This window comes from Fundulus heteroclitus, chromosome 5 (genome assembly GCF_011125445.2).
Source record: "Fundulus heteroclitus isolate FHET01 chromosome 5, MU-UCD_Fhet_4.1, whole genome shotgun sequence".
Taxonomy (NCBI): domain Eukaryota; kingdom Metazoa; phylum Chordata; class Actinopteri; order Cyprinodontiformes; family Fundulidae; genus Fundulus; species Fundulus heteroclitus.
Genome location: NC_046365.1, coordinates 17,002,893 through 17,029,210, shown reverse-complemented (window position 1 = coordinate 17,029,210; position 26,318 = coordinate 17,002,893). Strand labels below are relative to the sequence as shown.

General features: G+C 42.5%; 2 protein-coding genes across 5 annotated transcripts in view; one reads left to right on the top strand and one right to left on the bottom strand.

The window, feature by feature from the left end:
• rnf24 (ring finger protein 24) overlaps positions 1–19,508 on the top strand; it is a 38,712-nt gene extending 19,204 nt beyond the window's left edge. For all 4 annotated transcript variants that reach the window (XM_012882192.3, XM_036137034.1, XM_012882193.3 and 1 more), the window contains 4 exons: positions 2,038–2,080; positions 3,173–3,214; positions 12,405–12,484; positions 15,824–19,508. In XM_012882192.3, the coding sequence (XP_012737646.1) occupies positions 2,038–2,080; positions 3,173–3,214; positions 12,405–12,484; positions 15,824–15,965 (307 nt within the window). In that variant the 3' untranslated portion in view covers positions 15,966–19,508. The remainder of the gene's footprint in view (positions 1–2,037; positions 2,081–3,172; positions 3,215–12,404; positions 12,485–15,823) is intronic.
• A 4,487-nt stretch (positions 19,509–23,995) lies between these two features.
• Positions 23,996–26,318, bottom strand: ccdc86 (coiled-coil domain containing 86). The gene is made up of 4 exons (XM_012882190.3): positions 25,674–26,318; positions 24,847–24,976; positions 24,686–24,760; positions 23,996–24,180 (listed from the first exon to the last, which is right to left on the bottom strand). Exons 1-4 carry the CDS (start codon positions 26,219–26,221, stop codon positions 24,034–24,036), a joined length of 900 nt encoding a protein of 299 aa, XP_012737644.2. The 5' UTR covers positions 26,222–26,318; the 3' UTR covers positions 23,996–24,033.

Here is a 26,318-nt window from a genome sequence, read left to right as displayed (position 1 = left end):
AAAGAAATAATATCCATCTGCATCGAACACTTGTATTTGTGGGCCAAATTTATACCATTGTTTAGATGAATGCAGGGGCTGCACATAATCCTTTCCATGGGCCACGCTCTGGACCCCCCTGGCCTAAAGGTTCACCACTAACGAGGCTGAAGTTGAAATCGGCTTTAAAGCTAATTGGTGCTGCGTTATATTAAACAACTGATTTAGCTCTGTTATTTCTGACTGCATTTGTTTATATAATTGGTTCAAAATGTAATGTGTATAGATTTATAAAACCTATAGAAATAGCATTTTAAGTGATTTTCTATCAAGATTACCATAGAATCAGACAATCACAATAACTTAAAAATGAAACCAGCAAAACCCGAACTAGGTTGCTCAAACTTCATTATACTTGTGAAAATAAATATTAGGATCTTTTTTCTTTTTCTGAAAAGGTTGTGAACGATCTCCTTCCTTGTGAACTCAGTATTGTTTATCGTCTCGTCCCTAATGACTGAGACTGATTTTGGTTTTCTTAAGGGTCTAACCTTCAGATTTTCTTTCTAAATACTTTAATGCACACAAACAAATTTGTTCAAGCATAGTTTTAATGAAACAGTCAAAACCACCTACTGTAAAAGAGAATACAAATATTTTACCTTATTGGTTTTATTGATGCATGTAGTGGTCTAAACTCAGCTGAAGATGATGGGGTCACAAGATTATTACCACATATTTATCGAAGCAAATGTCCCAAACATTTATTAGATTTTTTGCTAAGCCCCCAAACAAGGGTGATCAAAGAACATGTTTGTTGATGCATTTACTGACAGGAAAAGTTGTAATAATAGCAGATCAGCGGTGAACTGATTGGTGCGTCATACAATGAAAAGTGATACATTGAACCGTTTCTGTTATTCCACGTGTTTTACTTTCTTTTTTTAAATGCACATGCTGGATGGCTTAAAATGTCACATTCATGTTCTTTCCATTGATCCCCTTAGTCTGCCTTCACACTGCACCAAAGGGCAGTTGAACATCCCCCCCCCCCCCCCCACCCATCAATCATCTATGATCCAGTGACCCCTTTTAACTTTGTACCCCCCACCCCCCAAAAAAAAAAAGAAAAGAAAACCATTGGGAGTCTCTGCACCTTTACATGCTGACCTCTTTCAAAATGTCAGTTTCTTTCCTAGACTGTGCTGCTTGTTTTACAGATCCCTCTCACTCTGCTGCGAGAGGTTAAGGTTACTAGTAACGGAGGTAAATCTTACAAACCTACGAATTTCTTTTGTCTCTTTTGCTTTTTTTTCCCCCACCCCCCCGTCACCCACCTTTTTCCTACATTGTTTAATCTCCCTCTGAAGTATGTTCTGTAGATTTTCCTTCTCATTCAATGCCCATCATGTCCTCCTTGCTGTTCTCTGAAGTATGTGTACCTAAAGCTCAACTTGTGTATGTGATAATAACTTTCTTGGAACTGTGTAAGACTTGCCTAAACAGCCTGCCGTCTCCAACGGCTGTTAAAGTCTGCTTTGATTAATGTTTTGCCTGAGGTGCAGTGTTTTGTAAAGAAAGGAAGGCTTAAAGTCTTCTAAGAATATCATCTGTTGATATGTAATTTGACTTTCCTCCTGCCTTAGTCCGCAAAAATATATCTCTAAAGTTTCTACGTTTTGTTTCAGAAGATATTCTTCCGTCTTCCTGTGCTTACTTGATCAAAGCTATATGTTTTCAGTCAGGAAAGTTATATTTGGCTGGGTGAATTATATGACAAACGCACCATACACAGCCAAGACATTTATCCTGCTCCTTCTTGTTTTGGCCGTCTCTCTTTCAAGTATATCATTTGTAAAATTATGGCCCGATGCGTTTGCTAATTTACATGAAAGGCAACGTTGTTGGATAATTGGTTTTTCTTGAATCAAAGCCAGTTTTGTCCATCTCTTTTCTTTTTTTTCTCCCCTTTTTGTCCACCTTTGCAGGATGCATGGTCTTGTACGTTAGTTGGTCCATTACTAATGGGAAAGGTCTTTTGTCTTTCCGTCTCCCCAGGTTACGGCACCAGGCCCACAAAGAGCTATATGCATACAAACAAGTAAGACGTCGCTTACAAACATGCTCACACTGTTCCTATCTGAGTGTTGCAGGGACTTCATCATGGGCATGATTTTCATATTAATGACTTTTTTAATGATGCATTTGAAGTGTTCTTCTTCCAGGGTGGAAGGGTTATAAAACAGACTGCTGCACTCATTTTTAAAAGCAAGACCTGGGTGCACTAGTTTAGTTCCCTGGGGATTTTCTCTAATCCCCACAGGGCCTATTATATATACATACACCCCTGCTGATATTTTAATTCATATCCCTTTCGGAGGTCACCAAACATCCAATTTGCTGAACCCTTAACAAGCTCCTTTTTTGGCCAGCACAGTCTCTCAAACCTGAGCTCAGTTGGGTGTCAGAACAGGACTTATCCTAAACTTACACCAGAACTGGTCTTGTAGGGCTGATATTAGAACTTCTGTGCAGCGCTAAAGTCGACCCAATTAAAGATTTATGGTTTATGTTAAAAAACAAATAAACAAAAAAAAAAAAAACAGATTCATGTCAGGAAGCAAATTAATTTCCATTATCTCTACCATTTCAGAGAAATTTACCACCAGAGTTATGCCAGAAACTTGTTATTGGGTCTGACAGAAACTTGCTACTGGAGATTTACCCAAATATTAGTGGGGAAGTATGTATATATTTGAGCCTGTATGGACAATTTTGACCATTTGTGTATTGGGGGAAATGTGCAATAAACTCCAATTTGCACACTCAATTTCTCTTTTAAAAAAGTTGTTCCTCTTTCATCCAGTCAAGAAAAAAATCGCTTCAGATGCAGCCTAAAAGGCTCACTATTAATCTGACATTCATGCCGATGACCAGAAATGTGAGATTATGTCTCTCATTATGCATCAAAAGTATTGCAGCTGTAGTCCTAACCTGCTAAACATACAGCTTTGTTGTGCGAGTTAGATCTACAGCTGCTGTTATTTCAAGGTTTTTTTTTCCTCATTTGATTAACAAAAAAAAACAACACTGTCATTCTCATGTTCACCCACAAAAGCCTCTTAAATCATGAATTTGAATCAAGTGGGACCCGTGTGGGTAGTTGCTCATCATCTTTTGGTATCCCTTTCAGGTTATTCAGAAGGAAAAGGTCAAAGAGCTAAACTTGCATGAGGTAAGCACTCATCTTTCTACACTTTTGAATACATATAAGTTCTGTTCTTGTCTAGTAGTTACAGAGCATTACTAATTTAACCTCAAAAACATGCTTTTCTTGGACAGGAAAATAGGAAGTTGTGTTGCTGTTGAAATCATCATGTCGTGTTTCTTTGCCGGTGTGTTTAGGTGGACGCCAATACGGGGCTTAGCTGAAAAATTTGTTTATAAAAAGGCTAACCATAGTTAGTATGGTTTAGCACATATGTCACATTAATCATCATACTCATTAGCTATGTTTCCATCCAATTGTCATGCAAATTTCGAGTGAACTTTTAAAATGATACAAAAAAAAGGGTGGAAAAAGAACATGGAAATAGGTGTGTTTCCATATAATGGTTTGAAGCGATTAACCGGCTATGCAGAGCGTAATTTCGTCAGAAGCTGAGGGTACACAAGTGTCATATAATCACACTCAGCAATACATGTGGCCAGTAGGACTGCCCCTGATGGCATGTGCATATCGTTGGTGGTTGAGATGCTAAAGTTAACAAAATTGTGTTGAAATTGTAATGATTTGAAAAGAGATTAGAGTTGAGCTTCAGTTTCATATCATGAACAATGTTCTAGTGATGTACATGTGAAAGAAAATGTCTGATTCACTGTGCAAAGTTCCTCCACACATTGGATTTTTTAATGCTGGTCTAAAAGTTTAATATTAGTCTCACTTTATCAGAGCATCCTCTATCATATGTTTGCTTTGTCCCCTCTTGGTTGCTTCTCTGGGAAATTCTCTCCTTGCCAGGAAATTGACCAATTACAGGGTTTCCTGTCCAATGAGTGGCTTTCTAGTCACTCATTGCTCCTTCCAAATGTTTTTCTTTTACAATTTATGCTCCTGAACCTGTCTTATTACATGCTCAAGCAATTAAAATCAAAAGCAATGGCAATATCTACTAATGGCTCCCTCAAAATGAGAGAGTTTAGTTTTAGTTTTAAGACTTGGTTTGAAAACATGGATTTTATTAGAACCGTTTTCTCAATAACTGCTGTAAAGCTTGCTGTATACTGTCTGAATGCTTTGACGTTAGTCTTGGTAAAAGCACTGACATTTTGGTCTTCGATGTAAATAACTCCAGTAAAAGTTTTTTTTTTTAAAAAAGTCTTACATTAAAGCTATAGTTGTTAATCCTGTTCAGAAACACTTTTTGTTATACTGGGTGAAACGGTCCTTCCATCCTGACAGTAGTCGATGCATTATGTATTCAGAAAAAGGAGGTTAAAAAGTTAGATCTCTGTGGGAGCAGCAGGACTGTAAAAACTCTGTCCAATCACTGCCATTTGCAGTGAAGGCCAGGGATTGGTCCTGCCCTTCACCTCAAGGTATCACCTTATCTATTGGTTGTCCCACATGCCAATCATTCTGACGCGCTCACGTAAACACCAGAGTGTGTGTTCGTTCCTTGTTAGTTTCTGTTTAATGGCTGCGCATGCGCACTTCTAGTGTTTATGGATCCGGCTAGCTTAGCGGCTAGCTTAGCGATTAGCTTCAGTGTTAGCCGTTCATTGTAGCTCCGCTGCTCTCACTGTATACTCTGAACATGACTGAGAGTCCCAAGATGCAAACCGCGTACACGTTTATAAGAAGAGGAAGGCCTCCGTACAGTGTGCGAAATACCTGTCAATATTTGGGGGGGGTCCCCATCTCACGATTGTTGCGCAATACCGATGTAAATATTCTCAATATGCAGTAGGCCTATAACATTACAATGTCAAAGTCAAAGTTAGCTTTAATGTCAATTCTTCACATTCCCCAGACATACAAGGACTCGAGAGGACTTTCTCATTCACCAACAGTGAAACAGATAAGATCAGTTCCTAATACTAAAATTTAAACATTTTTAGTATTAATTGTTGTCAACGTTACGTCTTTCTTCTGTTTGGCACGCACATGGCTAATTTGCATCCGCGAATAGGATTGGCTGGCTCCACTTGGCAAAAAACAGAACATATTTCCCCCTGGGATTATTAAAGTATGTCTGATTCTAATTCTGATATTTGTGAATAAATGTTTTGAATTTTAAATACTGGACATGTTGAGCTTAAACATTTTTTAGTGACCATTAGTGACAAAAAATATTTAATTTTTAATTTTTTTGACACAATTTAAGACCCCCCTTAAATTTTGCTTTTGAGGCTTTCAGGGGGTCTTATGGGTTAATCGGGGGGGGGGGGGGGGGGGTTGTTGATGCATTTACTGACAGGAACCCCCCCCCCTGTATTTCGCACTCTGCCTCCGTAGAAAGAAATAAGACCAGAGTGGATTTAGGAGTTGTTGTTTTTTTTTTCACGTGATTCCCCCTGAGGAGCGGAGAAGCAGACGCTCTTGTGCATGTGCAGTTATTCAAAAAGGGACTTGGGGAAACTTCCGGAAAAATCGCAGACTCTACCTTTTAAGTTACTTAAAATAGCATAGCATGAGATCCAGGATTTTTATAGTCGTCTGCCACCTCTGGCGACATGTTGAAATGACACCAGTGTTGTGTACATGCATGGGAGAAGAGGAAAAGCATCTGCCGCTGCGACGGCACAGATGTTTGTTTAGAGGTGTAATGTCTTTTGAGGTAAGAAAGTTATAAATATTGAAGTTAGCCTGTTTTCTCTCGCTGATGCATCTATTATGGTGGAGACTCAACAATTGAGCCACGTGAACAAGAGAGCACACTCACGCGCACGCCCCGAGAATACGACCCAAATCACTCTCTCATGAACTGACTAATGGAGCCTATAGAAACAAATAGGGGAAAACTAATTTTACACATTGGGCGATTGAAAGAAAAAAAAATTAAACTTGTGCAATGCTCCTTTAAGCTGTCAGAGAACCGTGTCATTGGGAGTCCTTCAGTCAGTTAGCTGCACACTGAATTTTATGTAGTGCCGTCCGAGAGAATGGGCCTGAATATTAGGAGAAATCCCACTTTTAGGTTTGTGGCTGTGACATGGTAAAAGTACAACAGCTGTGTACAGCTTTGCGGTCTGGAGGGCCCTTTGCTCAGGTCTTATATTTGTCTGTTTGGGCGGCGGTAACGACCTGCAGACTTAGTATCTCCAAGGTATCTCCAAGGTCATGTGCTCACATGACTCATCGCCATGTGAAAACTCCCGTCTCTTGGTTAAGTCATCAGTCTCCTCTGTGGCATTGTTGCATAACTGCATCTGTCCCGTAAGTTTCGTCGGAAGATTACAAGCAGCGTATAAAGCTGCTTCGAATTAGTCATGGTGGACTACAGCCAAGAGCCCCAACCCATAAAAATGACATCTTGGGAATCTCATCTTCGTACCTGGTCCAGTGCAGTTTGCCAGCCCAGCTGGAGCCTCCTCGTGACCCGTTAACCCCCCTCAGGCCATTTGTGTTTATGTTCTTACAAGCTAAGAGAAAGTGTAAAGTGATTCAAGACTGAGACAAAATAAACAAGCTGAGGACAATAATGCACACTCAACTCCGGCTGGATGACCCACTTTCGAATGTAAAGGATTGTCCTGGAGGCATGGGTGAAGCCAGGTTGATTTTCAACATTTTAATGGAAAGTAAAGAAAAGGGGCTTTGTTTGGGGTTGGTTTACAGGCCGAGGCATGCCCGGGAACATCAGACTAACAATATCTTCCAGCGTAAACTCTATATAGTGTGAGTTTGATCCTGCAAATAACCAACCCATTTGTCACATTTAAGACTGTGTAAACAGTCATGCCCGATTCAGTAAAATATGAATTAAAGCTGAAACAATTCCGCCAATGATTATTGGAACTCGATTGCTAAAATTCCTTAAGGCAAATTTTCTGCCTCGTGGCTTCGTCTAACTGTTCAGCGCACTCTTTTCCGGCCGTCACATTAAACGACGGCTTGATTAAAATAAAAAAGGGTGATTAAAATAAAGTTAGGTTTAGAATACTCTGAACAGCAAGGAAATTTACCCGTTATGGGTAGTTATTTTGGATTTAATAAATACAGTCATATTGGTACCCTTAGATCTGCATATTTGTTGGCAGAATGGAATTTTTCCTGTGAACACGATTTACTGTTTTTCTGACTTTGACCTCCATTTATGACTTTACTCAAGTTGTCCTTTGGGAAATACATGCTCACATTTGTACATATCATACTTTCAGTAGAGAGGAGTTCATTGCAGCCTCTTAAAAAAAACAATATGATGATAGCATTAAAGCAAACAGAGCTCTGGTATCGGAATAGTATCGGTATCAGCAGATATCCAAATTACCGGATTGTGATTGGATCGGAAGTGAAAACATGTGCCTCGTGCATCCCTACTTATAACATGTTGATGGAAGAAAATTTTTTGGCTGCAGATGCATCCATTACTGCAAATGTTTAAGTTTCCACTAAATACATGCTATATTATTGCATTTTAACTTGCATTTCTTTATCTTGTATTTGTACTACTCATAAAAATATCTGCAGAAAGTGCCAAGTTTTTGTCCGGTAACCTGATTTATCATCAGTATAATCGCTTATCGTTAGCTGTAGCCCTTGAATGATTTAAACGCAAAATATTTTGTATTAGAATCACCACGCTAACATTTTCTAGACATTTTAAGTCTGTTCAAATTTCTAAAACAAGTATTGATCTTAGTTTGTGACATTGGGTGGTAAAACATTCAGCAACCTGATGTTTGCTTTGCTTTGACTTGGACTATTCCTTGCAAATTCTGCACTTGGAGATATTTCATTTCAGACTAAAGCATGTGGAAAAATGTCATCATGTCAAACAGCAAAAAACTTGCTGTTTTATTGTTGCAGGGCTAATGCTATGTTTTAATAAATCTACATCTAGCTGTGTGTTGCCTCTGTAAGAGCTTCATTTACCCATTGTGTCACATTGCCATCACAAGCTTATATATGGAGGACCAAAACTGACATAATAAATATCTATCTATTTGTCTGTCTGTCTTGTCTGTCCCTTTATACATGTGTTTTCATCAACAAAGGTATATAATTAGTATTGCCTTTTTCCTTATACAAGCCTTTGTTCTTTTTACATTTCCTCATCTGCTCTTTTTACTTTATCATATGTATTTTTGCCTTTATTATGCAAATGAGGAGGTGGAGGTCCTAAAGGGACAACTGCTCCCTATTGGTTGGTTAGCATCAGCCTTTCCTAGATGGAAACCTCCTGCTGCTGCCATTAATGGCTGTCACTACCAACCACTATCACAGTGGCTACCCAGGTTATCAGTGAGCTGAGGCATTTATCAACTTCATTTGAAAACAACGATGTAATTCCAGACTTTATCTGCCATGTGGACACGCTAACTGACCGTGTGTTTTAGTCAGCGGCTCACAAGGACCCAGGGATTGGCAGGTGTCATGCTAGTTCTCCCGATAGAACTTGCAGGGCCTTTGCTGGGCTGGAGCTGCGGATCCAGTCGGCTTCGTCTCATTTCCAGCCATCTAGTCATGGAAATAGAGAAGTTGAATCATTGCTTAAAAAAAAAAAAAGCAAAAATGCATTCGTTAAAGTACAAAGAGGAGACGAGGAAATGTAAAAAGAACAATGGCTTGTATAAGGAAAAGACAAAAGAAATTGTTTTTTTGACAGTAATACTTATAAGGAAAAGGGGTAGGAATAAAAAATTATATATATAAATAATGCATGTTTTTGGTTTCATTTTTAATTGTCAGTTTTGGTCCTCCATATTAGTATGAACGTAGGCCACATATTTATGCTTAACATTAAGTGAGAGGAAAGGAGTTTTTTTTCTTTTTCTAAATGGTTGTACCCACCGCATTTCTGCGTGCCTTGTTTTTGAAACTGTTACATGTTACATGTTTGAGCTGTTTCCAGCTGTTTCTACATCATGTGTTAAGCAGCAATCGAGGGAGTGAAATCTTTGCAATATTTCCAGTTCTACATTTGTAGAATCTCTGACTTTTGGGATAATTTGAACTAATGCTAACAGAATTAGTGGGGAAAGGGATGGTCTTCACAGTTGATGTTCAGCTGTGAGTCTGACACCCCAGACCAAAAAAAAAAAAGGAAGAACATTGATCTGTTCACCAACGCGGAGAGCAAAGCAGACATCCAGACAAATGGCTGCTTGTGTTCAAAACCGGTCAGGAGAAAAGCTTAGAGCCCCCATACAGTTCTTTTCACCCACAGCTGTCCATCCAGCCATAAATCTGGGTGGCTAAAGGAGTCATTGTTGCAGCTTGAAAACCCCTCCACCATAAAAGAGCTGTCCACAAGGTGATTGAAGTTTTTGTGAGTGTGGGCAATCAAACGGCTCCTATGCTCTGGCTTTTGTCACTTGGAAGTTCCCGTCAGCGGCTGAAGCGCTCGTTGTTGACTCTTACAGCAGCTCGGCGTGGACGCAGCGTGGTCTGTCACTTCAGGTCGCTGCCCAGACATGCCCCGCATACTGCTTCAATAACAACCGTCCTCACAAGAGGGTCGCTTACAGGAATGTTTGCAGCTTTCTCAACGTCCCAGTCAGGCGGCTCCCCCCAGCGCCGTGTCGATGGGATTCAGCCTAACCAGGAGTCTGGAAAAGTCCAGAGAACTCTGACGCCAGGCAGTTTCCATTTAGTATAGTAAGTAACAAAAATATTTCTCGACAGCTTATGTCCCATCCCTGTCTCTGATTACATCCATCCATCTGTCCGTTGCGTATGTGTCCATTGATCCATTTGCGAGCGCTAATTTAAAGGGTCTGTTTTTTCACCGGGCCAGCAGCTGTAAATATTTGGTCTCACCAAGCATGACGCGAGATAGGCAGCCACCGCTGTGTTCACGGGTGGTCCTGGGTGGTCCTTGGCTGTTAATTTAATTATGTAAAGCGCGTGGAGGCCTGTGGGCCCCTGCACGTTTAACCAAGATCAAGAAGGGAAGAAAAAATGCTTCTCTGCTAATCGGCCTGCATGTTGGGGTAGTTGGGGCGAAGACTGGACGAGTAGCCCCCTGAAACGTTGTTGAAATCCGTTTTTCTGTTTTAAAGGAATGGTTTCACATGCAGTGTTGTGAAAAAGTATTTCTCCCCTTACGCATTTCTTTTGTTTTTGCTTCGTCATCACCCTGTTTCAAATTAAAATGTATTTTCCACATGGTGACTTCGTATATTAAGTGTGAAAGCTATCCGAGCTAACCCGGCCCTGTGTGGAAAAGTATCCCCCCCCCGTCCTGCTCTTCTTCGCTGAATTGTTTAAATGCTTGCCACAGTGGAGGGCTTTAGAGTGTGGACAGGATGTTTAAGGTCCTGCCACGGCTCCTCAACTGGATTTAAAGGTATACTATGCAACCGGGGTTGATTTTTCCAGCGAGGCTCCCCCCAGAGGGCGAAAGTAAAAGTGCACTGTTGTAAAGATGCTCAGCTGTTCTGGTTTCTCCGTCAAGCCAGGCGCGGTTGTTTTGAGCTTAGCAGACAGGCGAACGCAACGAAAAGTGGAAAAAACGGCAGTACAAACAATGACTAACACAGTGAAAGTGTGAATATCAGGGTTTCCCGCAGCGCTATCTTGGCGAGGCAGCCGCCTCGCCAAACTCATGCTGCCACCTCGCCAACATTCAAAAAATAAAAAATAAATAATAATAATAATTAAAAAAACTCGATATGCTTGCATGTTTATTTGACGTTAACACGCGGTTCTTTGTTGTTGCTTTTGCGCGTGCATATAGTGAATAGCAGGGCAAAAACACATGGAGTTCTCGCCGTAAAGCGAGACCGACTCTCGCGGTCTTGCACGAGACTTCTGAGCCTGTGGATGCGGGCCGAGGGCTCCTGCAAGTTCGGTATTTCCCCCACAGACCACCAGGGCGGCCGAGAAAACCTTTGTTCGACCTGAAATGACTCATTTAATCATCCAAAACGGTATGGAACATATTAAATAACTGAAAAATGTTACATAGTATGCCTTTAAGTCCAGACTAGGCCTACTTTGACTAGGCCAATTCAAACCCGGCATTGTTTTTCTTTGTTGCCGTTCCAAGGAGAATTTGTTGGTGACCTTCAGATCACAGCAAAAAAACAACAACAAAAAAAAAACAATCGTGATTGAGCTAAAGGAGACAAATTGTTGAAGAGACATTCTTCTGGATTTTCTGGTAGAGAGCATAGCAAGTCCTGAAGCAGCAAAGCAGCACCGGGCCATCACGCTGCCGCCACCGTGTTTTACTGTAGGCCGATGCTCTTACTCTGAAGGACTGTGTTTTGTTTTAAGCACGATGGGAATGGGACGCGCAGCTTTTCAAGAAATCCTTCTTTTGTCTCATCAGTCCAAAAAAGCGTTTCCCACAAGTTTTGGGGACCAGCCATGCTTTTTGGCAGCATAGGACAGCCTTCTGTGTCATTTTTGGTCCACGGTGCTTTTAATGTGAGAACTTGAATTTCTTTAGACCAAGGCATGATGTGTTGCTTTTTTTTTTTTCAGACACATTGTGTTTGACCTATTTCTTATTTCTCATTGTCTAGCAGTAATCAGGCCAGAAAATGTGGTTAATCACAGTTGACCTTTATAATTTTACCGTAGGGGCTAATATATTGCCACATACATTCAGGCTGTTTTGAATAGATTCTTGGCCTTTTCCTCTTTAAGATGGACTCTTGCGGGCTTTATCGGAAAGGATGATGCCTCAGCTGGCAGGTAGAAAGGGATTCGTTGCATCATTTTACCAGTGGAAGCACTGGGTGCAGCCCCCCTTTTCAGTCATGCTGTGTAGATCTCAGTTCAGCTTTAGCAAACTCTGAAACTGACCAACAGGAGCTGCAACACGGAGAGAAAGGCGTTGCTGAGTCTGACGTAGAGTGACGTTCCTGCCCATGAGAACTGGTTTTGATTAAACTCGTTAACCACCATGAGATGACTTTATTGGTCTGGGGACGCCTGCTTTCCCTCTAAAGCAGTGAGGTCGCCTGGAAGAGGCCGCAGGTAATCAGACTTGTATAACCGGACATAGCTGGACCGTCACTCTTCTGTTTTTCCTGTCCTTTTTTATCGTCTTTCTGTGTGGCTTTTGGCCACAGCTGTGTTTTTACTTTCCGAGCCCGACATCCACCGCTGTGCTCTGTTTGCGGCGCGCTAACACAGAGCTCAGATTGGTGCCGAGGGAACCAAAGAGGGGCCGACTTATCAACACGTTTGGTGTTCCTGTGCGTGTGCTTGCAGAAACTGTGGCTAAAGCTCCCACCTTCTCTTTCAGATATGTGCGGTGTGCTTGGAGGAGTTCAAACAGAAAGACGAGCTGGGGATCTGTCCCTGCAAACATGCCTTTCATCGGAAGTGAGTATGAGCTGCTGTCTGTAGGCGTGCACACAAACTGAAGTATACATATTAAGTCAATGGCCGACCGTCTGCACGTCCTGCTTTTAGCTGAAGGTACAAACCGGGGCTGGGTGCGCTAAGAAAGGGAGAAATAAACATTTCTACAGCGTGTAAATCTAAAACCCAGGATGTTTTGAAGGAGAAAATGATTAGTTGAGCTATACCTACTCCACCTCTCCCTCCTGTCCTCCCACCATTTCATCAGAGTTGTTTACATCAGTCCTTCGTCCTAGTTTGAAGGCGTTGGGACCATGAACTTTGTTAAAAGTGTTTGAAAGTATTCTTAGTATTTTTGACATAATTTTTCTCCTTTGTGCACATTTCTTCTTAGCTTTTTTTTAATGATTAGTTTGGTTGCAGTTTTGCTAATTTTAAACACAAAACGGTGCTGCTCTTTTGTTTTTACATCTACCATTGCAGACAAATCTCCTCCAAATATGCATTTAAAGATGCAATGATAATAAGTCTAAGAAAAGCCACACAGTTTTACACAGGAAGCATGTATAACTATTTATTACTGGTCAATTTTTAAGTGAAAAAGGAAATGCAATATGAACACCTGAGTGATGAATTTAGGGCATTTGGACAGTTCACAGTTTGACTCTTACTTGGGAGAGGGAAATAAAACTTGTGGTCCAATAGGCTGTTGATCGATAAAAGCAGCAATTGACTCTAAAGTCGGTTGTAAACACCTTAGCAATATGATGCTGAAATAAAACTATCAGCCACCTAACATGTTTTTTTTATTATCACACCTAAATGTTTCAAATCATTAAACACATTTTAATAGCAAAGATAACCTGAGTAAATGTAAATGGCATTTTTTCAAATTATGGTTTAATTTATTAAGAGAAAAAAAGCTATCCAAAGCCACCTGCTTAGATTTCACTAGACGCCTCCGTGCCAGATTACTCTCTGAAGCGGTAGAATAAAGTAATCATACAAACCGAACCTGACTGACAACACGAAGTAGGCTGGAAGAGCTCAAACAGCAAAACATCCAGGAAATTCAAGAAAAGATGGTCATTGTATGTATCAGTGTGGACCGGGTTACAAGGATATTTCTAAAGAGTTTGGGACTTCAACCCGGGCTTTACCGCAGGACAATGATCTGAACCACTCCAGCTGCCCCGCGTCTGATTGGCTGAAGAAAAGAACAAGGGCAGATTTGGAAATAACCTTTTAAATGTGATTTAGATGCCGCGGTTTGACCTTAAAGCGGCCGTTAATGCTAGAAAACCCTCCAGTCTGGCTTAATAAAAAAAATGTATTCAGGTTATCTTTGCGTGACCAAGAAATGAGTTTGATGGTTTAACTCTCCTCATATCTGACGCTGCTCAGCGTTGATCAAATCAGGGGAAGCTTCTTTATAGCCGGCCACACGTTTCCCCCCGCCGGCTCGCGGCTCTTCTGCACGCTGTGAGGTGCAGAAAACACGGCCTCCCGGGGAGCTGCTGGGTCTTTCAGGGGTCAGACAAACACTCCATGTGAGCGTATAGCAGACTCGTGCTCGCTAAGTCTAAAAATCATACGCCCTCGGCTCTTTCACGTTGCGCCTCGGTGATGTTTGTCAAGCAATTGAGCAACAAGTGGTGCGTGACGCGTTTCAGCTGACTGAGTTTATACGCGACTCTTCTTCTTTTCTACTGATCGCCCGCTTGTTGCTCGGCCGACTCTGTGACGCAAGCGGTTTTGCTTTTAAATAATGTATTGTTTTTCACACGGCCTCAGAAGGACTTCTTTGTTTACATGTTCTAATCTTAATAGACAATGATGCCTAAGTGAGCCTCCCGTCAGCAGATAGTGTATCACGGCCCAGGGTTGCCCACGCTGCAGGGTTATAAAAGGCTTTTTGCTCCCTATGCCAGTCGGAGTCATTTAATAACAGGAATCTGCAGCGTCCTGGTCTGATACGTTATTATCAATAATTCAAATCCCAGTGAGTTTGGATCTCTTTTAATGTCGTTTCTTTGTACACCAGCTAGCTTCTCTCTGGGATCAGTAGAGTCCTGTGAGAAAGGATCAAATCAGGAAGACACAGCATAATGGAGGCGGCCCTGGCGCCGCGCCAGATCCGGCGCCCGATGTGAAGGGGCTGTTCCTCGATGGCGCCGTCCCGGGGGTACGATTCCCGACCCCGGGATCGTACTGCCATTAGTGACAAAAAGCATCTTTTTAAAAAAAGCCAAAGCGGTTAAATGGATCATTGTTGTGTCAGTATTACACGGTTTTAAGTGGTTTCCAGCTGGAAGCAGCTTCCAGTGAACACAATACGAGTGTAAGAAAGTAGAGCTCATCACCCCAGTTCTAAAGTCCTTACACTGGTTCCCTGTATCTCAGAGAATAGACTTTAAAATACTTCTGTTAGTCTATAAATCCCTAAATGGCTTAGCACCTAAATACATCACAGACTTGTTATCAGTGTATCAACCCTCCAGACCACTCAGGTCTTCTGGCTCCAGCCTGCTCTGCATACCTAGAACCAGAACCAAAACCAAACACGGAGAAGCAGCATTTAGTTCCTATGCTCCACTTATCTGGAACAAACTTTCAGAAAACTGTAAAAGTGCTGAAAGCCTGAGTTTCTTTAAATCAAGATTAAAAACACATTTGTTTAGGATTGCCTTTGACTGTTCTAGTTAAACAGTTTTACTGAAACATCATTTGTTCAAGTTTGTAGTCCAACTGTTTTTAATATTTGCTTTTAGTTTCTATTTTTCTACATTTCATTCCAACTTGCTTTCATTCTGTTTTATTTTCCTGTATTTTAATCATGTAAAGCACTTTGCATTGTCTCTGTACAGAAAAGTGCTCTACAAATAAATTTGCCTTGTAAAGAACCGGTGATCCCTGAGTGTCCTGTGAGGATTCAAGTGTTGCTCTTATCTCAGTTCAGTTTAAAGACGAAACAAACGGCAGCAACAAAAACAACACCTGCTTTTGCGAATGCATTTTTTTCTTCTGCTTGGGTATTCATACGATAGAAACGAAATGTGTTTAAATAGTTTCATTTCTGAAGATTAGCGACCACAGATTTATGTCGTCAACAATTAAGTCCAACTTGAGGGACTCGCCACTGACCTTCCGCACTCGACAGCCACGCTTCTCGGTTTCTTACTGTTGTTTTTAACAGTGAAACTATTCTGTTCAGGGCTGCACGGTATCAGGGAAGATGTTGCCAGGCGTAGGAGAATGCATCATTGTAGCATCTTTTAGGATCCAGTCTAAAACACCCTGATTAAATACAGTAGTTGGACTTTTTTAAAGGTAACCCGGCCCCGTTTTTCTCTCCCTCAGGTGCCTGATCAAGTGGCTGGAGGTGAGGAAAGTGTGCCCGCTGTGCAACATGCCCGTCTTGCAGCTCGCCCAGCAGGCCGGCACCACGGAGCCCCCCGTGCCGGTCCAGCAGCCCCTGCCCGGCGCCGAGAACCTGGTGTAGCGGACGCGGGTGCCCTCTGGGAGAGAGTGCCCGGCGCAGAAACCCCAAACCCCGGCGCTCACGCCCTCACCGTAAACAGGTACACTCCGGTGCGAGTGTGGGAACTGACAGAAAACTGGAGCAACCGCGAAGAAACTCACCAGCTGCGAGTCCGCAGCCGTCCTCACCTCCTTTTTACCTTTTGCGTCGGTTACAAAAACAGGATTTCCTTAACTTCAGCACTGATTGGCTGATAATCAGCTGTTCTCTTTTTATTTCGTTTTATTATTTTTTTTTACTTCGTGGACAATGAAGACGATCTCGAAGAAGTCTCCTTTCGTCACTTTTTTTTTTTTTTTTTTTTGCAACCAAAGCGCTTTTCTGGAGGGCACCAGCAAAAGACGGGGAAGAAGAAAACGCAAATGCCAAGAACTTCACGACACTAAGATACAGTTTTTGCTTTTTGTTTCCTTTTTAAAAAGCACTTTATGAGAAGGCTAATCTTTATTGCTTTAGGCCTGAGGTCATGTGTTATAGTTTATTTTTCTTCATTTCTGTGTATAAATTAGATCAGCAGGTATTAAAACGTTGCAAACATACATATATCTCAAAGGGGCAATAACTAGAACAGTTTTGTCTGCTTAAATGTGAACATTTGCTTGTGTTACCCATCATCAGCCAGGCGTTATTCTCACAAATCGCTCTTTTTCTTTCTGTAGCCAAGTCATCGGATTAAGGTTCATATAGTCCACAGAGGTGGGAAAGTGGCTTCCCAGATCCACGGATCACTTTCCCAAACACATCCGACCCGAATGAAATCCTCCCTTAAAATGTGCTTCAGCTGCGTTTTTTTTTTATATATATATAATTTTTTTCTCTCGCCACAGAGGTCTATTTATTGTTACTTCTTCGTTGTTGTTTTGTTTTTTTTCTATTTATCATCATTTTTGACCTTATCTTTTTGGTACTGCTGCATTTAGGAGAACAGGTCAGCGAACTGGCACCAGCACCACGAGGACTGCCCTCCGCGTCGTAATCAGCACGTCCTTTTAGCCGACGCGCACACAGGGGGGAGCAGCTAGAGCTGACCCCCAACACCCCCCCCCCCCCCCACCTTTTCTCTCAGCTACACTGCCATAGTCAGCGGTCAGCAGGTTGGAGTGAAACAGCGTTTTCATTCATGCAAACACACAACGCAGTTTATCCCCTCTGTTTTTTCTTCTCTCTGCAGTATTCTGGTGCTTTCTCCCCCTCCTCCTCTTTCTGTATCGGTACAACTTGCTTTTGTTTCGTGCCACACGTACTTCAGCTCAGAGCTGTCCTTTTGTGCATACCCCCCCGCCCCCCCTTACTCTTGTTAGCTGCATTTTGTGAATTAATTGAAAGGCCTTACTGTGCTCTCCCCCCTACCACCACCAGTAGCATCAGTGGGATAAAATGGCTCACAGAGGTGTGTGAGGGACATGTTTTGCGGTTCTGGCTCGGTTATCTGTGGGATTCAGGTCATTCGGCGAGAATGTAATGATAGCGGTTTTCGCTGATAGCGCTTACAGGATGGCATAATCAGCCCCAAGATGATGTTTTTTTTATTTCTGCACCCTTCAAATCTGATGCTAATCATACAGGACGCTGTACGTACTGTGAGGAAAACAAACGATGCGTCCCGTATCGTGTGGTTATCTATTATTAGGCCACGGCCGAGTCGGGTTATCTGTTTCTCAGAAATTCCCACTCGCTAACATTTCATTCCCATACCCTAGCAATTTGTGGTCATGACTGAATTATGTCTTGTGCATGCCTGAGTTAGGGGGGGGAGGGGGATTTTTTCCCACCAATGTTACTGGGAACGCTCCCCAGCGACTAACCTAAGATAAGGCTGTCAAACGTTATGTCAAAAGGCGCAGATCTGTGTCATTTCAATGGAAGAGAGGATTATTCTTCCACCACATCAGCTTCTTATAATTAGCATTAGCGCTGTACTGCTATCGGATTTCATAGCAAGTGTGGCCTGGGTTGGTATTCAGCCCCATCGGGTTCGGTCATCTGCAGAACCGCCCTTCTCACTACAAGTCATGGGGGGGGGGCATCATCTAAAAAAGGTGTTCGTTGTTGTTTTGTTGGTCGACTCTTCACTGCAAAATCAGTCCGATTATATGCCGAGCTTTGGGCTTTGACTAGGCCATTCTGTTTGGGTTCATCGCTCTGCTGGAGTCTTTATTTATTTATTTCGCTAAACCGGGTTTTCCTCCACTGTTTCCAGCATTTAGCTCCATCCACCTTCTCATCAAAAAGCTCCCCCTGTTCGCGCTGTAGAACGGCATTCCCACGTCATGATGCCGCCACTGCCGTGTTTTAATGTGAAGGTTACTTTCCCAACTTGCATTGCGTGTTGATGAGTTTAAAAAAAAATAAAAAAAAAGTTCTGTGTTGGTTCTTATCCCACCAACACTGTTTAGCTATTTTCTAGCATCTTCCTTCCACTAATGAATAACATCCCAATCAAACTTTAAACTCCCAACATCCTCTTGAATGATGTCGGGCATCGATTCGAATCGTCAAGATATCCCTCCTAAAAAATCCTCGATGGTGTCTTTAACATCATCTTGGTTCTGTTTTCTTTTCCTACCCATCTGTGCTCTTTTTGCGCGTTCGCCACACACAGGAATCCTTTCAAGAAGTTTTGACACTGTTAACACTAAATTCACTGAGAATTGTTGTAGCCGCGTGAGCCTTGGTCGACCCAAGTCTGATGCATTAATGGAGGAAGGTGTGCTGCCAGGCCTCCTTTCCGCTCGGCGTGACGTGTTGAGGGTCAGAGGGGGCCGGGGGGGCTGTCAGTGATGCAGCACGAGGGGAGCAGAGCTTCCACTCTTCCCACTGTCCATGCAGCCTCCATCCTAACAAGTCAAGTCTTAACGCTCTGTTTACTGATCTGTCTCTGAATCTCGCACGAGAAGGAAATGTTTACTGTGAACACAATGCTGCTTTCTCTCACCTTTTGCTCTACGCGGGGCGTTATTATCACGTGTTTCTACACGAGGCCACAGGAAAAGCGCCCCCTTCACCCAAAACCCCCACGGCGGCCGACCCCGGCTGCCGTCTCCTGCCATCCCTCCTGTCGTCTCGTTTCTGGACACTTTTCCCACCGCACAAAGCATCCTTGTTTTTGTTTTTTTCCTCCCGTCCGCCCGTTCCCCCCGTTCGCACTGACGGCGCAAAACTCGACATGAAACGTTGGGAAATAAAGCTTTAGCTAACGAGGAAAGAGAGGTTCTGTGTTGGAGAGGTGAAAGCAGAGAGTGTTCGTTTGATGCCAGGAAAAGAATGTGTCTGAGTGCAGTAAAAAAAAGAAAGAAAAAGAAAGAAAAAACAGTCTTCCCACTGCTGAAGTCATCCCTGACGTCAGCGTTGCCTCTGACCGGGCTGTTATAAATAGACACCCGGTCGGGAACACCGCTAGACATGAAAAATTTACTGCTAACCAGAGAGAAAAAAAAAGGGACTTAATGATCACGACACACTGTATTATGGCAGATAGTATTCACTTGACAAAAAAAAAAAAAAGATAAGTAAATAAGAAGAAAGCCAGTGAAATATTCTTTGCTGTTTTGAGAGTTTCATCGTGTTTCCCATGGTTGGTTTTAGCAACCAGCCCATTTAGGGTTTAATCTCTTATCACTGCCTTGTTGAAGTGAACTTGTCTTGTTTGTATTGTGTATTTATTCCTCTGTAGCTCTAACAAACTCACAAATAACTTCCTCCTCTTTGTCCAGCCAAGTCTTTTCACCTTTTTCCCTCACCTTCCCCCACTCTGTTTTTTTTTTTTTTTTTTTTTTTTTAACATGGATTATGTTTGTGATCTCTCACAGACATTGTGTGTAAAACTAAGAATTCTGCAGCAGAATATTTTTGGAGACAATATGCTGTACAGTATTTGTAAGCTCTATTTTTGTATATTTCTCTTTTTTGAAAGAAAAAAAACAACTAAAATAGTATGGGTTTTTTTTTCTTGTTTTTGCTAATTTCATGTTTATTCATTTTAAGAAAAATCTTGCATGTGACTGACTTGAAATGTAAATAAAATTTCCAGGTTTTGGAAAGTATTTTGCCTATTTGTGAGTTTTTTTTGTTCTATAATAATTATTCTCTAATAAAAAAAAGGTCAAAAGATGAATGGAATGATTTTAACTGTATTTAGTTACATATAAGAAGTCATACATAAAATACTAATTTTAAAGTCGGTGTCATACCGCCCCCTTGTGTTTAAAGGACGCAGGTTTCAGTTTAAATTGCAGTCTGTGATTTTTTTAATCATAAAAACAATATGTATATACTTCACTATATATGTACACTTCATAATTTCTATATAGTTTGACATTAAACGTTTATTTAAAATTAATAAATTGTTTATTGTATAACAATTTCTGTATATTACTATTCCACACAGTCTTAAGACTGAATAGAAAATCTAGATTATTATTATTATTGTAAATCACCCAACCCTCTTTACTCTTACTCTACATTGTGGGTTGCATTAAAAGTGTCAGCAGGTACCTTTTTTCCTGCTCACCAGAGGTGCTAAATACAGTGCCTTGAGAAAGTATTTGGCCCCCTTTGAATTTTTTGACCTTTAGCCACATTTCAGGCTTCAAACATAAATATATAAAACTGTATTTTTTGTGAAGAATCAACAAATGGGACACAATCATGAAGTGGAACGAAATTGATTGGATATTTCAAACTTTTTTTTAACAAATAAACTCAAAAATTGGGCACACAAAATTATTCAGCTGCAAGTTCCTTGGAGTTTGTCTCCATCAGTTTTTGCCCATTCCTCCTTGCAAAACAGCTCGAGCTCAGTGAGGTTGGATGGAGAGCAGTTTTCAGTTCCTTCCACAGATTCTCCATTGGATTCAGGTCTGGACTTTGACTTGGCCATTCTAACACCTGGATATGTTTATTTGTGAACCATTCCATTGTAGATTTTGCTTTATGTTTTGGATCATTGTCTTGTTGTTGGAAGATAAATCTCCGTCCCAGTTTCCGGTCTTTTGCAGAATGCTCCTGTATTTGGTTCCATCCATCTTCCCCGTCCCTGCTGCAGAGAAGCAGGCCCAAACCATGATGCTGCCACCACCATGTTTGACAGTGGGGATGGTGTGTTCAGGGTGATGAGCTGTGTTGCTTATATGCCAAACGTAACGTTTTGCATTGTTGCCAAAAAGTTTGATTTTGGTTTCATCTGACCACAGCACCTTCTTCCACTGGGTTTGGTGTGTCTCGTGGCACATTTTAAACCAGACTTTTTATGGATATCTTTAAGAAATGGCTTTCTTCTTGCCACTCTTCCATAAAGGCCAGATTTGTGCAGTATATGACAGCTATTGAGTCTCCCACCTCAGCTGAAGATCTCTGCAGTTCATCCAGAGTGATCATCGGCCTCTTGGCTGCATCTCTGAGCAGTCTTCTCCTTAGATGAGCTGGTTTAGAGGGACGGCCGGGTCTTTGTAGATTTGCAGTGCTTTAAACTTCTCCACAACAGTATCTCGGACCTGCCTGGTGTGTTCCTTGTTCTTCGTGATGCTCTCTGCGCTTTAAACGGACATCTGAGTCCATCACAGAGCAGGTGCATTTATACAGAGACTTTATTACACACAGGTGGATTCTGTTTATCATCATCAGTCATTTAGGTCGACATTGGATCATTCAGAGATCCTCACTGAATTTCTGGAGAGTTTGCTGCACTGAAAGTAAAGGACCGATTAATTTTGCACGCCCCACTTTTGAGTTTTCTTTTTTCTAAAATAGTTTAAAATGTCACATAAATTTCGTTCCACTTCATGATTGTGTCCCACTTGTTGATTGGACAAAAAAAAAAAAAAGAGACAGTTTTGTATCTTTGTTTGAAGCCTGAAATGTGGCAAAAGGTCGAAAAGTTCAAGGGGGCCGAATACTTTCGCAAGGCACTGTAATTAAGCACAAATACTCTGTTGCCTCACTTAAATAGAAGTTTTGGTTATCTATACTTTACAGGAGTTATTTATGAATAAGATCATGAATTTCTCCACTGTGAGATCAATAAAGTCTATCTTATCTTATTCCTTACATTTTGAGAGTAGTCTCGTTCTATTTTTATTTTAGCTTGTTTTTTTAAAACTTTTATACTGTAAGTAGTTTTGAAATCGGTACTTTTGCTTGAGTGAAAAGTTTGAGCTGATAGTTCTACTTCTGCAGAAGCATTTTAAACCCTAGTATCTGTACTTCTACTTGAGTAATAAATCTGAATACTTTTGACACCTCTGCTGCTCACCCATAGAACCAAATATTGTGTAACAGCGCCCTCTTGTGATTACATTGAGTACTTTTTATTACGCCTCATTCTCCACAAATGATCACGTTTTTAAAAATGACACCATGGATGAAACCTTTTCTGCCTTTTACAAAGCTTGCATTGAGTAACCCGTCTGACAGAGAGATCATGGTAGAGAGAGTTTATTTTAGGACATTTCAAAATGCCAAGTCATTTTCTTGATGTGCAGAAGTACCCAGGTTGTTGAGCATAGAGACACTGCAGCACTTCATCTATCAAGAGAAGCTGGTCTTACTGCTTACTATCGTGTATTGCATAATGCAGCTTCTGAGATTGCAGATGTGCATTTTAAGCATTATACACTAACCAGCATTTTTAATATACGTGTGATTCTGCAGCAACAGTTTATGCAGCAGTAAGTCGAACGATTTCTTCGCCTACGTAGATGTGAAGACATCTGAGGACACAAGTCACACAGGACCATCAAAACTGGACAACAACGCTGTTGCCTAGTCCGACGATCATCCTGAAGACGATCCATCCTGCCTTGGATCAACATTTAATGCTACAGGTGGGGCTGTAATGTGTGGGGAATATTTTCTTGACACACTTTAGGCCCTTTTGTACCATCTGAGCACCGTTTAAACACCAGTCTACCAGAGGTTTGTTGACCCTTTAGGACCACAGTGAGGGTACCCATCTTCTGATGGGTGATTACAGCAGGCCACAAATGCTCAGGTGATGTCAAACTTTTCATTTAAATGCTCTGTACTGTTTCTGATACCTTCTGTGAAGCTCTCTGACTTTGTGTGTAAAAAGGTTCTATGTAAATAAAGTCCCTTCTTTCTTCTTGAACCTGACAAAGAGTTGCCTGCACTCCACGGTCATCAGATCAGTCCAACAGAGCATCTTTGGGATCTGGTGGAACTGGAGTTCTGCAGGACGCCTTCATGTCGATTTGGAGCCAAATATCAAGAGGAATGTTTCTGATGCCATGTTTGATTATTTGCTGATACTCTCCTCCAACCCAGAGCCTATTCTCAAGAAGCGTCAGCAATGGCAATACCTCCTTTGGAAGCTTTAGATTTGGCATGATTAAAGATTATTGGGCTACCTGTGAGGTCATGTAAAAAGTAATTTCTGTGACTAGAAAACACGCAGCTTAGCACAGTTACCAAAGACAACCTCACTTCCACTTCACTGTGCCTTCCCTCCCAACGCTGGCGTCCATGCCCGGGTTACAGGACACAGAACTTCCACTTTTGTGCCAAAAGCTGTACTTCTTCTCAACTAACCAACCCGTGTATGCATATATGATACAATCTGCTTTATTGAACCCAGAATACAGAAATTATTGCATATTTTCTCACATGTGTATTCATTCATTGCATGTAGATATGTTGATTTCATTACTGATTACATGGTGATCTTCGTCAGGTTTTCAGTTTTTCTATGCATGTGTAACTTTTGTCTTTAGATGTTTTTGTGCGCCACTCTGCCTTTAAATCTTCTCTCGGGGGGGAGTTTTCTTAAATTGCAACCTGGCTAAATCTATGCCATGAACAATTAAAGCTGTTCTGAAGGCAGAACGAGGCCAGTCAGGCACTGGCAAGGTGTACATAAGTAAACCCAGTTCTTGAGTTCTGCTGAAGGCAAGTTGAATCTTAGCAGATCTCTGTGGCTCATAAGAAGAATAAAGCCTTAACACGATCTCACCAAAAATCTCCAAATGACATACAAATCTTTTCTGGACAGATGCAATTTATTGTCTGACATCTTTTAAGTCAAATCTTGCTGAACGTTCTTTTGCGCTTTGCTCGGCACGCTCTGCTTCTGTGACTTCTGCAGCAGCGTCAGCGTGTCTCGCTTCTCGATTCTCCTCAGCTGCTTCTTCTTCATCCTCTTGATCTTCGCCGTGTTCCGGATCTGTGGAGCAAGACGGACAAACGATCAGAGCAGAGAACAGACGTGGTGGACATTCTACCCTCATGGTAACAGCTTCAGCGGTTCTGGGGAAGATGGATGGAGCTAAATATGGGACGACCCAGAGAGAAAACCCTGTTAGCTGCTGCTAAGGACAGCAGACGGGGACGGGGGCCCGCCTTCCTGCAGAGCACATAGCCAGAGCTCTGATGGATGCTCTCCATCCAACCGTCCTGAGGTGCAAAGCTGGCAGAGACACGCCCCATAGGGCTGTGACTGCAGCAGAAGGTGGTTCTAAAGAGCGTTGACTTGGGAGGCCCAGAGGACAAACGCACCCCGCACTTTTCAGATTTGCTCGGGTAAAAAAAAAAGGTGCAAAAACAACTGGAACACATCCAGTCTGTGGTCGTAATGTGGGGGGAAAGTGAAAACATGTCTGCTGTGAGGCAGAGCAGATCAAACAGATCCTGCGTAGCTGTGTGGAACGTAAAAAAAAAAAAAAACGTACCACTTGCACGATCTCGGCTTTGCGTTCGTTCTCTGCGCGCCGCTTCAGGTTCTCCTCTCGCCGTTTCCTCTTTTCCTGAAAGACCAAACACAGGCTGTTAAGACGCGCGGACGCCACATGTCACCGCGCCTCGTCCTGTGGCGTCTGCGTCGTCACGTCACCTCCTTCTTCTGGGCTTTATCATCCTTCAGCTTGGCCGTGTACTGCTTCATCAGGTCCTTTTCCCGCTTGGCCTGCATCTTCTTCTCCCAGGAGGAGCACAGCGGTTTGTCCCGGACCAACGCAGAGAACCTGCAGGACGAGAACATCAGGGTGAGAGACGTCGGAGAGATCACCAAGGGCGGTTCTAGACAGGGGCCAACAGGGGCCCATGCCCCTGTAGAAATGGCCCCGGCCCCTGTACAAAAGGCATGATGTTAAATAAACTTCTCAGAATTATTTGCAATGGCAAATAAACCATAACTGATTGGTCACTTTGACCAATATATTGTTTTACCTATACAGCTTTACTCTAAAAATAATTTAAAACTTAAGATGTTTCACGTTTAGCTTTAGCCGTATTGAGCAGGGGGCAAAGTTTTCAACTGCTGGATCAGGGGTCTGGAACCTGCAGTTCCAGAGCCACAAGTGGCTCACTTAATATTATTACACAGTTAAATATTGCCATTTTATTGTTTTTAATTTTTTTTGTTCTGTGCCCCTGTGAAAAAACACTGGCCCCACCTGGCCCCCCTGATAAATTTGGTCTAGAACCGCCACTGGAGATCACCACTAACAATGTGTGTGCAAAGCCTCTGGTTGCTATTTTAAAAAGTTGTCAAGACTTAAAAAAAAAAAAAAATTCCCTTGCTTAAATTGAATATTAGGTTAAAAAAAGGCACTCCTGATAGTTTCTAAGAGGTAAAGAAGCAGCTTGGAGCACCTATTTACAGGTAGATGGCCTGGTTTTACGCTGATCTCTACCCAGAGCCCTTTGGGCCGGACCCACCTCTGCTTGTTCCGGTCCTTCCACACTCTCCCGGACTTGGGTCTGCCCAGAGGAACCGCAGGGATCTGTCTGGCACCTGGAGCCAGGTGAGGCTTCTTCTTGGGGATGCCGTCTGAAGCCACAGGCGCTCTCTCAGCCGTGGCAGATTTGGACACCTGATGTTCTCCTCCACCCTCAGAGAGGTCCGTCTCCGTCTCCGCCGCCGCTGCCTGGGCCGGTGGGTCTGCGGGCTCCGTGGGTTCTGCCGGTCCAGTGGGTTCTGTCGGCTCTGGTTCCACAGACGCACCGGGTTCCTCCGCAGCCGGGCTCTCTGGTTTCAGCTCCGTGTCTTCGGGGGTTTGTTCCTCCACCGGCGGCGGCAGCTCCTGCAGGACGGACCTTCTGGTCCTTCGGCTGGGAGTCTTCGCCGGGGTTCTGGAGTCCCGCAGCGCGGCAGGAAGACGCACCGTGCGGCCGCTGCGGGTCCGCCTGCCCTCCGCCGGCGGGTCCTCGACCTGCTCCTCTGCCGGGGTGTTTTCCTCCGGACTGGCCTTCGTTCTCTTCGGCATGTTTCTGATTAAAACAGACACAACAACATCCCCAACTCTCAGACCCACGTGTGACTACTGGTCGGCCTTGCCGTGTTATGTTTTATTTCCGGTTCTG

Coding starts and splice junctions, on each gene's coding strand:
- ccdc86 (XM_012882190.3), bottom strand. CDS start 26,221: ATGCCGAAGAGAACGAAGGCCAGTCCGGAGGAAAACACCCCGGCAGAG. Junction 24,977..25,673: donor AAGGACCGGAACAAGCAGAG/GTGGGTCCGGCC, acceptor CTCGTCCTGCAG/GTTCTCTGCGTTGGTCCGGG. Junction 24,761..24,846: donor ATAAAGCCCAGAAGAAGGAG/GTGACGTGACGA, acceptor TTGGTCTTTCAG/GAAAAGAGGAAACGGCGAGA.